The 13,865-nt window shown below is 41.7% G+C and overlaps 2 protein-coding genes across 6 annotated transcripts in view; one reads left to right on the forward strand and one right to left on the reverse strand.

The window, feature by feature from the left end:
* The window catches only part of LOC121920428 (hydrocephalus-inducing protein homolog), a 43,053-nt gene extending 37,477 nt beyond the window's left edge, over positions 1 to 5,576 (reverse strand). The window contains exons 1-2 of the mRNA XM_042447568.1: positions 5,531 to 5,576; positions 2,123 to 2,251 (exon numbers count right to left, since the gene is read on the reverse strand). Coding sequence (XP_042303502.1) covers positions 2,123 to 2,230 — 108 coding nt within the window. The 5' untranslated portion in view covers positions 2,231 to 2,251; positions 5,531 to 5,576. The remainder of the gene's footprint in view (positions 1 to 2,122; positions 2,252 to 5,530) is intronic.
* The window catches only part of LOC121920437, a 196,008-nt gene extending 182,808 nt beyond the window's left edge, over positions 1 to 13,200 (forward strand). For all 5 annotated transcript variants that reach the window (XM_042447593.1, XM_042447600.1, XM_042447578.1 and 2 more), the window contains one exon: positions 13,082 to 13,200. The gene's annotated coding sequence lies outside the window, so the exon portion shown is untranslated. The remainder of the gene's footprint in view (positions 1 to 13,081) is intronic.
* The last annotated feature ends 665 nt before the right edge of the window (positions 13,201 to 13,865 follow it).

A 13,865-nucleotide genomic window follows, 5' to 3' on the forward strand; every position in this document is an offset into this window, starting at 1 on the left:
CCCTAACATTTTAATAAACAGATTATTATCTCTTAAACCATTTAGCATTAAAAACGTTAACAGCAACCACACATTTCCATGCTTGGCCATTGCTGAGGTCAAGTGAACAACAGGACAATGCCCACTGAGAATCAGCGCTCATTGGCCACACTGGACCAGCTGTTGGTTAGGCCGACAAAAGAGCTGACTAGGCGGTAGTGTAGATCATTAGAGCAACAAATGATTATGACTGTTATATTTTTTCCACCCTGGGAGGGCGCCACCAACTAGCACTTTTGCTCCAGGCGCCAAGATCTCTCAGTCTGTTTTTCTGACTGTGAGCCTATCAACATTTGCAACTGCAACAGGTCAAGTATGCAGGGGACTTGTGTGTCTCTCAGACATGCAACAGCCATGTGCCAAGATCTCCAGTCCACCAACATATGTCTTGCCTGGGCTGGGGAATGCACACCTCCATATAGTGATTCATATCAGATTTGGCTATCCTTGTATTTTCAATGAATTGTCAATGGTCACTGTCATTTTGCTATCTTTGTTTTCCTGTTAGTTTTATTAATATAATTATTATGGGGCTAAGTTGTACATTCTTTGAGGGACTCGGCAGTTTCAGCACCTTGGTGCCCTGCTTGTTCTTCTGCATTTAATAAAGAAAAACTATTTTCCCCACTCCTCTGAGAAAGTATTACACCACACCACAAAGCAATTTGATACACCTGAACTGTCATGGCTCCATCCTGCCGAATCCTGGGATTTTTGTTTGGTAGATATTGCAATTCTCTCCGGAAAGCCCAAGTCCAGTCCTGTGAATGCAACTCACAAGGTACCCCAAGAAAAGGCACTGAGGATTAATTCGTTTAATTCGTAGTGCAGAGAGGAACGTGGTTAACATCATAACAACTCAACCCTGTGCATGTTTACCATAATAAGGTTGTACTGGTTTCAATTTGAATCCCTCCCAAGGAGGACACAATAACCTGTGCACACGTACGTAGAGTAAATGTGTCCTGCTAAACCACCGGACCTTTAAGTAACGTATCCAAGATCAGGCTGCTTTCTTTTTCTTTGAGCAACATACTTGAGCAACTAGGCAAATTTTGCTGAAACAAGGGGAACATCCTAGGTTTTCTACAGTAACCTCCGGTGAAGGCTCTGCACAGTATCATATCATAAGTTTGTAAAAAGAGCTACCTTCTGTGTGAGTTTCGCTCATGTCTAGAAGTTGGACAATCCGGGGCAAATGCACCTCATGGTAGTGGCCCAGCCTCTGCTCTGTGGTGAGAGACATCTCTTTCAGGAAAGCAGATGGAGTCAACCTGTAATTGATAACCAAATAAAGACAAATACATGAGTGCCTCATTGCACAAAGGCCTTCTTTATAAAGACCTCCTGAATTAGATGCTTCACAACAGCCAAGGAAGCCCTATACTACCAGCTGATTCCTTATACTGAAACATTTAAAACAGGCACATATCAGTTTCCTCTCCTTTTTGTTTGACGAAAGGTATGTACTATATACTACTTGCCTCTCTCATTGGAATTTCTATTAGAAATAGCATCAGACTATTTCAAAAATGTGCATGGTTTCCCTCTCCCCTACTGAGTGGAGCCAAGTAGTTAAGTGGAAAGTGATGCAAGTCCTTGCCTCTTAGAGAGGGACTGTGGAGTCTGGGTGGAAATACAGATGCTCTATAGAGGTAAATAAGCGAAGGTTTCCCACATGTGTTGTTAGAATATAAATCTGTTTGTTGTTGTTGCATGCCTTTGTTTCTGACTTATGGAGACCCAAAGACAAACCTATCATGGAGTTTTCTTGGCAGAATTTGTTCAGAGGGGTTTTTACCTTTGCTTTCATCTGAGGCTGAGAGTGTGTCACTTGCCTGAAGTCACCAGTGGGTTTCCATGGTTGAGTAGGGATTTGAACCCTGGCCTCCAGAGTCCTAGTGCAACGCTCAAATCACCACAACAAGCTGGCTCTCTATGACATTGTATTAAAATGTACTCTCGTTCCTTTATGGTCACACGTAAAGAAAGCTATTAAAAGGTCTTCCATTGTCCCTTACAAAAACACTCTATTCCCATAACCTGACCATGAATTAGACCAGTTTGGTCCAAAGAAACCTACCGGGCCATCCTTCTTCTTTTCCTCTCTGACCAGCTTTGGGTTGCGAGGTGCCACCACTTTACTGTGAAAGCCTTTCGGTAAATTGGAGGGGACTGGGGATATCTCCATCCTGAATTTTTCAGCCAGAGCCTGCGGAGGAAGAGCCAGGACAGAGCTGTTGTTAAAAAAAGCAAGGTTAAATAATACTCTGTGAGGAAGAATTGAGAAAACTGGGGCTGCATCCACACTGGAGAAATAACCCAGTTTGGCACTGTTTTCACTGCCCTGGCTCAAGGCTATGGAATTCTAGGAGTTGGAAGTTTGTTGTGGGGCCTTGAGCCAGGGCAGTGAAAGCGATGCCAAACCGGGTTATTTCTCCAGTGTGGATGCAGCCTTGGTATGTTTAGCCTGGAGAAGAAAAGAGGATCATTGAAACACAGTTGGAAGGGGCCCATGGGTCACTGGATCCAAACCTTTGCTCAATCCAAGATCAGTGCAGAAAATGTAGAGATAAGATTATAGTCCCTTAGATACTTGAAGATGGGTTTATAATCATATGGAAGATGGAGTGAAGTTCTTTCCTGCAGCTTTGGAGGTTGGGAGCCAAACTAATGGATTCAAGTTACAAGAAATAAGATTCCCACTAAAAACGAGAAAGGAATTCTTGATGGCAAGAGCTAAAATAGAGGACTGTTTTATGAGACTTATGGAGATGAAAGAAATGGAGAGTCTAACAGCCTTATTAAATCAGAAAGATCTAGAGAAAGTAGACAAGGAGTGGTCTCCCATAACAGACTATTGCAATAAAATGTGACAATGAAGCAGCAAGGAGAACTTTGGAAAGTGTAACAAATTGGGTCAGAAATGATGATAATGTACACATTACAATAATAGGTAGGATTACCTATATTTTTTTAAATGAGAGTGGTCAAAATGAAAAGAGGACAAATGTAGAAAAAGATAAAGGAATGTTATTATATATATTAAGTGTTTGTTCAGAGGACAATGGAAGTTTTGTAAAAATGATATGAGACTACATGAGCATTTTTATTTTTAAATGTATGATATAAATAAAATTATTTTAATAAAGGGAGCTAGGTGCGAATGAAACCAACTTTCTTGGGAGGAAAAGCAGCCAGCTCTCAGCAATGTTTTAGCTGCTGATTTCCTGCATCTGCAAGCAGTTGGACTGATGATGGCTGGGAGGTCCTTCCATGATTCTGTTCCCTGGAATTTGCAGTGCTACCTGATCTGTTTTTGCCTGCCTTATGATCAAGAATGGCTGCCCATCGCTTTCCTTCAGAAACCCATATCATTGGATAAGCAAGTAGTAAGCAGCAAAAGAAAAGTAACTGAAAGAGATCTTCTCATTATTGTTTCCACTTTAAACACACACTGTCTCTGTGTTCTGGTGCCAATAGAAAAGATAGTCTCTCTCCCTTGAGTTAGGAGAAAGGCTGGATATAAGATGAAGATGATGATGAAGATGATGATGATGATGATGATACACTCAACCCTCCATTGATATTTGCAGACTTGATTATTCACAGATTTGCTTAATATGTTCCCTCTAGGAATATCTAGGTCCCCTTCCAGTGCAATTCTATGGACAACTTTAACTAAATGTTGCACTGAAAGACCTAGAGATCCCTAGAGAGAATACTCTACTAGGCATTTGTAGCTCCTCCGACATAGTTCTATGGCCAGTGTCTGTTGGACGTTGACCACAGTGTTGCACTGGAGGACCTAGAGATTCCTAGAGAGGTGTCCTCTCAGGTAAAAAAAATCATGGTGTTCTTGTTATTTGTGGGTTTTCCATATTCACAGTGGGAGTCTTGTGCCCCTAACCCTAGTGAATATGGAGTGACAAGTGTAATAATAATCCCTTCCCCCTTTTCTCTTTTGTGTATAATGTGCAACACTGTCCTTGGAGGGTTTCCATCCTTCTTCAAACTGAACCCTGCTTTATTCAGATTAGAGCAGAGTTTAGCAGAAGCAGTTCCAAGTGAGCAGATTTTGAAGGGTCTCCACTCACAACAGATGGATGCTGCCAAGAATGCTTAGGACCAAGGATCCTCAGCCCTCAGTTAACTTGCCAGAAACTTTATGGGCCTACTGAGTGAAGAAATGCATGGTTAAGGTGTTCAGTATTCTTACTGGGATTTAGTTGTTCTGACTTCATTCAAAGGGATGCAGGATGTTTTCCCAAATATGATTCCCTCCAAGCATAAAATTGCAGCAGACGCTCAGAGTATTACAGTGTGGAAAATTAAGCTTCTCATGCCAAAAACATTATAGAATATATGGGAAGCCAATCAGAATTCAAAGTATTTGAAAACTGAAGGCTGCAGTCCTGCACACGCTGTCACCAAGATATAAGCTTCACTGAAAAGAGCGAACTCCCTTCTGAGTGGAGATGCATAGCAGTTCAGGGGAATATGTTAAAGGGAAGGAACTGATCAATCAAGTTGAAAACCACAGCATCCCATAAATAAGCAAAATTACAAATCTACCCGATAGATCATCATGTCAGGCAGTAAACTACAGTTCCCAGGATTCCCTAGCACTGAGCAAAAGCAGTCTCAAAACTGGATCATTTCTGAGGTATTTTGGGCCAAAATCTGCGCATGTGTCCAGTCAGCATAGAATCATAGGGTTTGAAGTGCGTCCGAGCCAAAGCCCACCTCTCGCTTTTAAATTGCCCCAAACGGGCTTTAAACTCCCCTCTTTCTTCTTGTTTGATGGTTGCATAGGCTTTTAGTCTGTCTCAGGCTGCTGGCATACTGCAGAATTGATGCAGTTTGAGACCGCTTTAATTGCCATGGCTCCATACTATAGAATCCTGGGATTTATAGTTTAGTGGGGGAACCAGAGCGCCCTGGCAGAGAAGGATGGATACAAAACAACAAATCCCAGCATTCCACAGCACTGAGCCATGGCAGTCAAAAAGGTGTGTTGCTGTTGTTGTTGTTGTTATATGCCTTCAAGTCATTTTCTGATATATGGCAAACCTGAGGTGTTTTCTTGGCAAGTTTCTTCAGAGGAGGTTTGCCATTGCCATCCTCTGAGGCTGAGAGAGTGTGACTTATCGCCCAGGGTCACCCACTGAGGTCCGAAACACAATGCTGAAATAACCCACTTCAAGACCGCTTTAACTGCCCTGGCTCAGTGCTAGGGAATGCTGGCAACTGTCTTTTTATTGTGGCACCAGAGCTCTCTCTCACACAGCGAGAGGCTAAACGTCTCACAAAAAGACAGGTCCCAGAATCCCCTAGCATTGAGCCAAGGCAGTTAAAGTGGTCTCAAGATGGAATATTTCTGCAGTGTGTGTTTTGGACCCAGGTTTTGTAGCCAAGCTGGGATCCGAACCCTGTTCTCCAGGGGTGCCAAAGTGCATTCATTCCGCATCGCAGATACCACCGAAATTACCTCGGACTTGCACTGTGTGAGATCCTTCAGACAGATTTCCCAGTGTGCCGCCCTGAGAAAGAAAGCGTGGCATTAATATTTTGATTAACATTGCAATGTGTTTTAATAAACAAACCAACAAACCCTTTGAGCTTCCTCTGCCAAGGGTTACGGAGGTGCCCCCCGAATCCTCCCTTCAGCCTGGCTGAAGACCCCAAAAGCTACTCACAAGGAAGGCCAATGGAGGAGAGCCTTTCAGGCTTATGGGGGAGAGGGGGGTCCCAGCAGGCCCTCCTATGGCTCTGCTCCTTCGGCCTCTGGCTCTGCTGGCCTGTTTGTGGCTGCTTCCATGGTTCCCATAGCGACTGGGCCTTTTCTCTGGCAGGTGCCTCACAAGCAGCACTCAGGCCTGGCTATTCTAGTAGGCCTCCTCCTCCTCCTCCTCCTCCTCCTCCTCCTCACTCTGATGCTTCTGCCGCCGCCATGGCAACCGGCCTTCCCTCTGGGCAGCCAAGCACAGCCCTGGAGTAGTAGTAAGAGTAGCAGCAGCAGCCCAAAGGGGCATGAAGGGCTGAGGGAGGCCAGGAGAAGGAGCCCTTCAAGCCACAATCTCACCACCATCACCGTCGTTTTCTGCTACAACCATTGCTCCCAGTTTCATAGTCTTGTGTGTGTGTGTGTGTGAATCATAAAATCATAGAGTTGGAAGAGACTGCAAGGGCCATCCAGTCCAACCCCATTCTGCCATGCAAGAACTCTCAATCAAAGCATCCCCAACAGATGACTGCAGTCTCTGTTTAAAGATCTCCAAGGAAGGAGACACCAACACTTTCCGAGGAAGTGTGTTTCACTGTCCAACAGCCCTTACTGCAAGAAGATTCCTCCTAATGTTGAGGTAGAATCTCTTTTCCTGTAGCTTGCATCCATTGTTCCGTGTTCTAGTCTCTGGAGCAGCAGAAAACAAGCTTGCTCCCTCCTCAATATGACATCCCTTCAAATATTTAAACAGGGCTATCATGTCACCTCTTAACCTTTTCTTCTCCAGGCTAAACATCCCCAGCTCCCTGAGTCTTTCCTGATAGGGCATGGTTTCCAGATCTTTGACCATTTTAGTCGCCTTCCTTTGGACACGCTCCAGTTTCTCAATGTCCTTTTTGAATTGTGGTGCCCAGAACTGGACACAATATTCCAGGTGGGGCCTGACCAGAGCAGACTAGAGTGGGACCATTACTTCCCTTGATCTAGACACTATACTTCTATTGATGCAGCCTAAAATTGCATTGGCCTTTTTAGCTGCTGCATCACACTGGTGCATTGTGGCCCTTCTTCAAGCCATTTCTGATTTATGGCAACTCACAGGTGAACCTATCAAGGGGTTTTCTTGGAAAGAGTTGTTCAGAGGAGGTTTGTTGCCATGGCCTTCCCCTGAGGTTGAGAGACTGTGACTTCTAAAAGTTGTTGTTGAGGACCTTCAAGTCACTTATGACTTATGGCAACCCTAAGGCAAACCTCTCATAGGGTTTTCTTGGAAAGGTTTGTTCAGAGGAGGCTTATTGCCATGGCTTTCCCCTGAGGCTGAGAGAGTGTGACTTTTAAGACTGTTTTTGTTGTTGTGCCTTCAAGTTGTTTCTGACTTATGGCAAACCAAAGGCAAACCTATCATGACAAAGTTTGTTCAGGGGAGGTTTGCCATTGACTTCTTCTGAGAGAGTGTGACTTGCCCAAGGCGCCCCCCCCTCCAGTTTTAGCAGACAATTATTAGATTTTTTTGAATTTCTGTCACAAGAAGCTAGGAACTGGTTTCATCCAGATAATGCCTCCCTAAAGGAACTGAGCCCTCCCAGAAGGCATCCAACTCCATCCTGGCCTCTGAGGGGGAGGGAGGGTGGGCCAATGCCATCAGGCCTATCCTTAAGATACACAGCCCTCCATCTGTCCATCTGCCTTGGTCCAGGCCTCAGAGGGAGAGAAGAATGCTGGACCTGATCCCCTTTCCCTCCACCATTCCCTTCTCCTTTTGTGTCATGTCTTCTTAGATTGTAAGCCTGAAGGCAGGGAACCATCTAATTAAAAGATTTTATGTACAGTGCTGTGCAAATGTACAGAGCTATATAAATAAAGCTTAATAATAATAATAATAATAATAATAATAATAATAATAATAATAATAATAATAATGCAGCCAGGTCCAAATAAGCCTGGAACAGTTGTGTGTGTGTGTGGGGGGGGGGGGGGATAATAAAGTAACAAAGAGGAAACGGAAACTTTAAAACTTTGAAGTCTCTGCCTTCCAACAAAGTTTCAATGATCAGCGCTTTCACTTGGGCTACAATTGGCAAGTTTTACCTAAAAGTAGACCCTAAAGGTTTTTCCAAATGTAACAATGCAGACTTGTTGAAAAACTCAGTGTTGCACAGGCCAGTATCTCAAGGGAAGTTACTTTTCTCTTGCTAATGGAGTTGCATTTTATGGGAGCAGACTCTGCCTTCATTGAGATCCCTCCAGATCCTCTTGACTGGCAACAGAAGTAACTTCTGAGACAAAATGTCTGTCTCTTATATCATTACTTTCCTTCTCCTGATTTTTAACACCTTTGCTTGGTCAAGAAGCCGGTGGAGCTTTGAAAACTTGCATGTTATATTTTGTGCCTTTTAGTTGTTCCAATATAACTATTGCTATTTTGTGAATTTTGAAAAAATCTTGCTGCCTGATTCCTTGGTCAGTCAGTTAGCTATGCATTGTGAGATTTGCTTGGTGTGTACATAATTGGCTGGACTGACTAGCGAATTTCTAGACTTTTAGGGTGGCATTGGAGAGTCATTCACTCAACTTTGATTCAATTAAGTGGGTCTCTTTTTCTGTTCCTCCTTCTTCAACCAAATGCAAAGGGGCTGAAAAGGATGCTTTCAAGATGGTGGAGTCCATTCTCCCTTCTTCCCTTGCTGGAAAAGTGAAATATTTATATACATTCCTTTCCTTAATTATTAAAACAGATGTTCAGCCGCTTGCAAAAGCCCTTGCTGTTGTGAACCTTCAAGTCCTTCCCAACTTATGGCGGTCCTAAAGCTATGACCTTAGGGCTGGATCGTGGCTTTGGCATGGCTTCCGGGCTCTTAGTATGCATGCATCATTTAAACAGCATACCTCCAAAGTGACTCAAAGCAGCTTTATTTTGGCTTGTCTGTATGGGGCCTGAAAAATTAGGGCAAGAGTTCTCTCTTTTAAGTACAGTTTAGCAGTAGCTGACTGCCTCACATAGAAATTGAGCAAGCCTTCACTGAAAAGTCAAAGGCTTTCATGGCTGGCATCCATAGTTTTTTGCAACCCGAAAAACACATAAAAAAGCCTTCACTGACTTTCCTGTACTGTATTACACAAAACTGGTTTTGTCACCCACACCTGACAGCTCCTTCAGACTCGATGGTTTTAAGTTTGAATATCTTTACAGCATATCAGCTATGGAGTCGTCTGTGAAGGTTTTGCAGGGACCTAGATAAAAGCTGAATATAATGCATTCCGATTAAAAACCCAGAACATGCTAATGAATAATCCTTGTTCAACGGAACCAGTGGGATTTACTTTTCTATAGACTTTTCTGTGCAGAGAGCAATAATTACTATTTCACTCTAGTTGTTTTCCAATTCTCCCCCACGCTACATGTTGTTTGTACCCAGCTCATAAATGTACAAAATTCCTTTTGGGAAAAACATTATTTAGCAAAAAGTTTTTGACAGTAAATGTTTTGACAGTAATAGTATAAACTGTATGAATCCAAAACTAGAGATAACTGTTCCTCCTGCTTTGAGAGCTGCAAATTTATAGAGATATAAGGATAATGATGCAGAATAGACTAACATCAAGATGTAAGCTCTTTTGCTGGAACATAAGTTCATAATAGGAGAGAAGCTGATTTCATTTCAGATGGGTCCTTGTGATTTCAGTGTAAACAGAAACTTCCTAGAAGAAAATAATGCTGTACTCAAGTTTCCACAGAATTTAATAGACTTAAACAGGTTAATCCAACTGCATGATAAACTATTTAATAAAATCTAGTGTTTACAAGCTTTTTCATTCAGGTTCCACTGAAACAAGTACAAAGTCAACAGGCCAGAGTCAAGGCTCACTATGCATACTTATCTATTTGAAATGTGATATGCATAGATATACTTTGTTAATTATCATTAAGCACGTTCAAAGAGACTGAAAGCCCAACTATACCTCTTAGAAGCAAGCCCTGTGGCAGTTGAGTAAACATTTTTAGCATTAGGCTGAAACAGCCAGTCAGTCAACAGTGATTTCTTTAGAAGCAAACACCTGACAGCCTACTGATGATGTATGATTATCAGGGAAGAAGTAAACTATGGTCCAAAACACATTGCAGAAATAATCCAGTTTGAGTCCGCTTTAACTGCCCTGGCTCAATGCTAGGGACTCTTGGGAATTCTAGTTTTGTGAGACATTTAGCCTTCTCTGTCAGAGAGCTCTGGTGCCACAAGAAACTATAATTCCCAGGGTTTCCTAGCACTGAACCAGGGCAGTTACAGCTGTCTCAAACTGGGTTATTTCTGCAGTATGCCTTGGACCAGTGACATTTCGACCTCACAAACTGAAAATATTTGCAGTTTAATGAAAATTTGCAACATTTCCCTCCCAGGATGTCAGTTTGAATCTATCATAGACATTTGGAAAACTGAAGCATTTCTTACATAATATTGATGCCTATCTAAATTGTCTAATACCTCTTAGAAAGAAAAATAGGGAAACTGGGTGGCAAGGAGCTTCTATGCAAAAGTGAGCAATACTTAATTTGTCCGTATTTGTTCAGGGCTGAGATGCCCAGTTTTCTGTTTCTGCACTGGGCCAAAATATTATTGAATCATACGTCATTGTACAATTTCATTATTAAACAGAAAAGTGAAACAAAATCTCTCCTATTTCTTGGGTTTTAGTACAGTAGACAGTCACAGAGTGAATGAGAGCTAGCAAGTTATTTTAAAGTGTTTATCTACCTCATCCAAAAAACCCACACTCTCAAATGAGTGCAAACAAATCCCTAAGTTATAATTTTGCAAACCTTCCCCATAGTACAACTGTAGATAAGGTATTCTATACAAGGATTTTTATTTAAGATAAAGGCTCAGTACATTCCAATTTTTGAGAAATATATTTATTGTATTATTGGCTGAGAAGATGAATAAGAAATTTTGTAGCACTGCAAATTCAATTCTTAGCAATGAACACCATAGCTTTGAAATATGTCCTAAATTATCTAGTTAAATTAAACATAGAAATTATTTTTATTATTCATGAAGCCTCCCCAGAATAATCCTAGATGTTAATTTTGCCTTGATATGGTAGTAAACACAATTAGTAATCTTACTGCTGTATTAAGTTTTATTACCACGCCAATCTGGCTTTATAAAAGAACATTTCACCTTTCAACAGGTAACAGGGAATTAAAGTCCAAAATGTAATCTTCCCAACCTCTTAAACAGCAGGAATCAGGCATGGCAAAGGTGGGATATACTTGAGCTGGAAAGATCAAGTGATGTAGCTTTGTTAGTTAAAGGGCAATGGACAACCAGTCCAGGCAGAGGATTGCCTAAGGCTTCAAGTGCAGGGATAGGTGTGAACACAAAGGAGCATCTTTCAAGGGCCATAAGGAGTAAGCCTATTTATGAAAAGATGACCAAGTAATGTGGCCGCACACATCATCTTGGAAGTACAGGAAGATGGAACTGCTGACAGTTCTAGAAAACCTTCTACAGAGAGCTGTTCACTGATGGAACAGTGAAACTAAGTTTTCTGGTGGACAGCCTGATGAATCCATGACTCAGATTCCTCTTCCACCCCACAGCAATGGTTTAAGAGGAAAATGCAATCTCACAGTATGCTTAAATACTCTGAAAACATACTTTCTCATAATACCTACAATGTTATGAGATGACAATTTTGTCCCAAAGAAGACTTCCAAACAACTATCTCAAATAGCTTTGAGAATAGTTCCATCAACGAAATAGGGGTAAGATGCTAAACCTTCTTGACTTATAACTCATCCGCAGTTGAGTTATAATGTTAAATGACATAGAAAGACTGACTTCCTCCCTGGCATGCTTAACCCAGCCATCCAACATTAAATGAACCAAGCACAGGACTTGGGCCAATAACATCCCTCCCTTTGACAGTACCAGGCATAATTGGCAAGGTACCCAGATAGTCAACAACAGTGTTCTGCTACATCACTATTGAATGGCTACCCTACAGTATTACTGACAAGTATGTGCTGATCAGTTTCATAAATTTCTGAACATGTCAAAGGTCCTGTTTATCTCCACTAAGCATAGCAGAGCCAGATGTGATGGGAACTTTACTATTTTCCACAAAGACAGACTCCAAGGCAGCTTCTTGCTCCTCCAATGTGTCAGCAGCTGTAGCTCCTGGAACCAAAGTGGCGTTAGGAACTGTTGGCTGATCCTCTGTAACCCTTTCCAGCTCTGTGGTCCTCTTCCCTTTTCTTTTACCAAGTATTCGATTCGGATATAATTCGATTGGTACAAGTCCTTGTGTTGGCCTCACGACTGGCCAGAGCCAGCCACTTATTTTGGGCTGTTGTTCTGTAAGGAAAAAGGAAAAAAGAAACCAGCGTTAGAGGAAAAAAGTCCTCACCACCTTACAAAGAGCTACCATAGTCTATGGAGAACTTTGCAACAACCAGTGGTTTGGTTAGATTTTGTATTAACCTCTAAAGCTTAAGACTTCAATGGAACCAGTCTAAAGAATACTCAGATATAAGGACTGGGGTATGTCTTGAATGTTCAAATATTGACTGGTTAAATAAAGCCATAAATGCACAATAGAATCAATACAGGTGTTCCAAAGACTGGAAATTTTTATAAACAGAATGTTAGCATAATTTCCAATAGTGGAATCTCTGGATAAAGTGATCTAATAGCATGGAAGGGATATAGAAGGGTTCTGCCTCCCAGTAACTTATTATAAACTGGGCATTATATATTTTATAAAGCCCAAAGTAGTTATTAAACAGCAAACTGTGGGTAATGTGTCGAAATTCGGAGGACCTCAAGCGTTATATAAAGCTACATGCCTGTGTTTCAGGCAGAGGACTCTTAAAATACAGCCTGGAATATGTTTCTGGGCATCCAGCCACTGAATTCATAACAAACTGATCATCCTGCAGCTGAAACTATATTAGATGGATGTACACAAGTGACTGTCAGGAGCAGAGCTGACAAAGTCTGCCCAAATAAAACAAATCAGGTCCAGTAACCTCATTGGCAGGAAATATAAAAATCTTTCTGCAAGCTCTATAAAAGAGAGAAAGTACAACAGATCAAGACCAGACTGCTTGAAAGTAGCTGGCTATATACATCCCCACGATGGCTGAGATTATGTTACTGACAACGTTCTGACAGATATGAGTTTTACTCTTTGTCATACTAGTATCATGTATGGAAATAAAAATCTGTGCCAGAATGTATAAATGCTTGTTTCAGACATTCAGTAGATCCAGTGCATATAACTGCCTGTCTGAGATGTTGTTTTCTTTAACAGATGCAATGCAAGAAATGAAGCTAAAGAAGCACCTAAACATCTGTATAAGAACATGGCTACACACTGAGAAAACTATGTTGTGTTATGTAACTGATTGCTGGTTTAATTAAAAAGCAAAGAAAAAAAGAGAGCTTACAAGCTGCTTATTCATAGAATCTTTGCGTTGGAAGGACCACAAGTGACATGTAGTCCAACCCCCTACTATGCAGGGATACACAACTTAAGCACTCCTGGGAGATACCTACCTCCTACTCTGTTTAAAGAATCTCCAAAGGAGGTAGTCTATCACCTTCTGAGGCAATGGATTCCACTGGTGAACATATCTTACAATAAAGACGTTTTTCTTATATTTAGCAGCAATCTCTTGTACTGGGATTGGAATCCAGTTCATTGTTTCTAGTTTTGGAGAGCAGAAAACAAGATTCTCCATCTTCTACATGTCATCCCTTCACACTATGCAATAATATTTTATCATGCCGCTATCATGAGCCAGCGCAGTGTAGTAGTTTGAGTGCCTGACTATGACTCTGGAGGACCAGGGCCTAAATCCGTTCAGACATGGAAACCCACTGTGTTGACCTTAGGCAAGTCACATCTCTCTCCTCAGAGGAGGCAAAAGCAAACCCCCTCTGAACAAATTTGCCAATAAAACCAAAGCCTTAGGGTTGCCATAGGGTCACCTTCATGTCACCTTTCAGTTTCTCTTCCCCAGAGCTCCAAGCATCCTCAGCTTTCTAATCATGCTCAAAAAATTAGTTTTGATACCCTTGGTTATCTTGGTCAG

Source organism: Sceloporus undulatus, chromosome 1 (assembly GCF_019175285.1).
Source record: "Sceloporus undulatus isolate JIND9_A2432 ecotype Alabama chromosome 1, SceUnd_v1.1, whole genome shotgun sequence".
Classification (NCBI taxonomy): Eukaryota; Metazoa; Chordata; class Lepidosauria; order Squamata; family Phrynosomatidae; genus Sceloporus; species Sceloporus undulatus.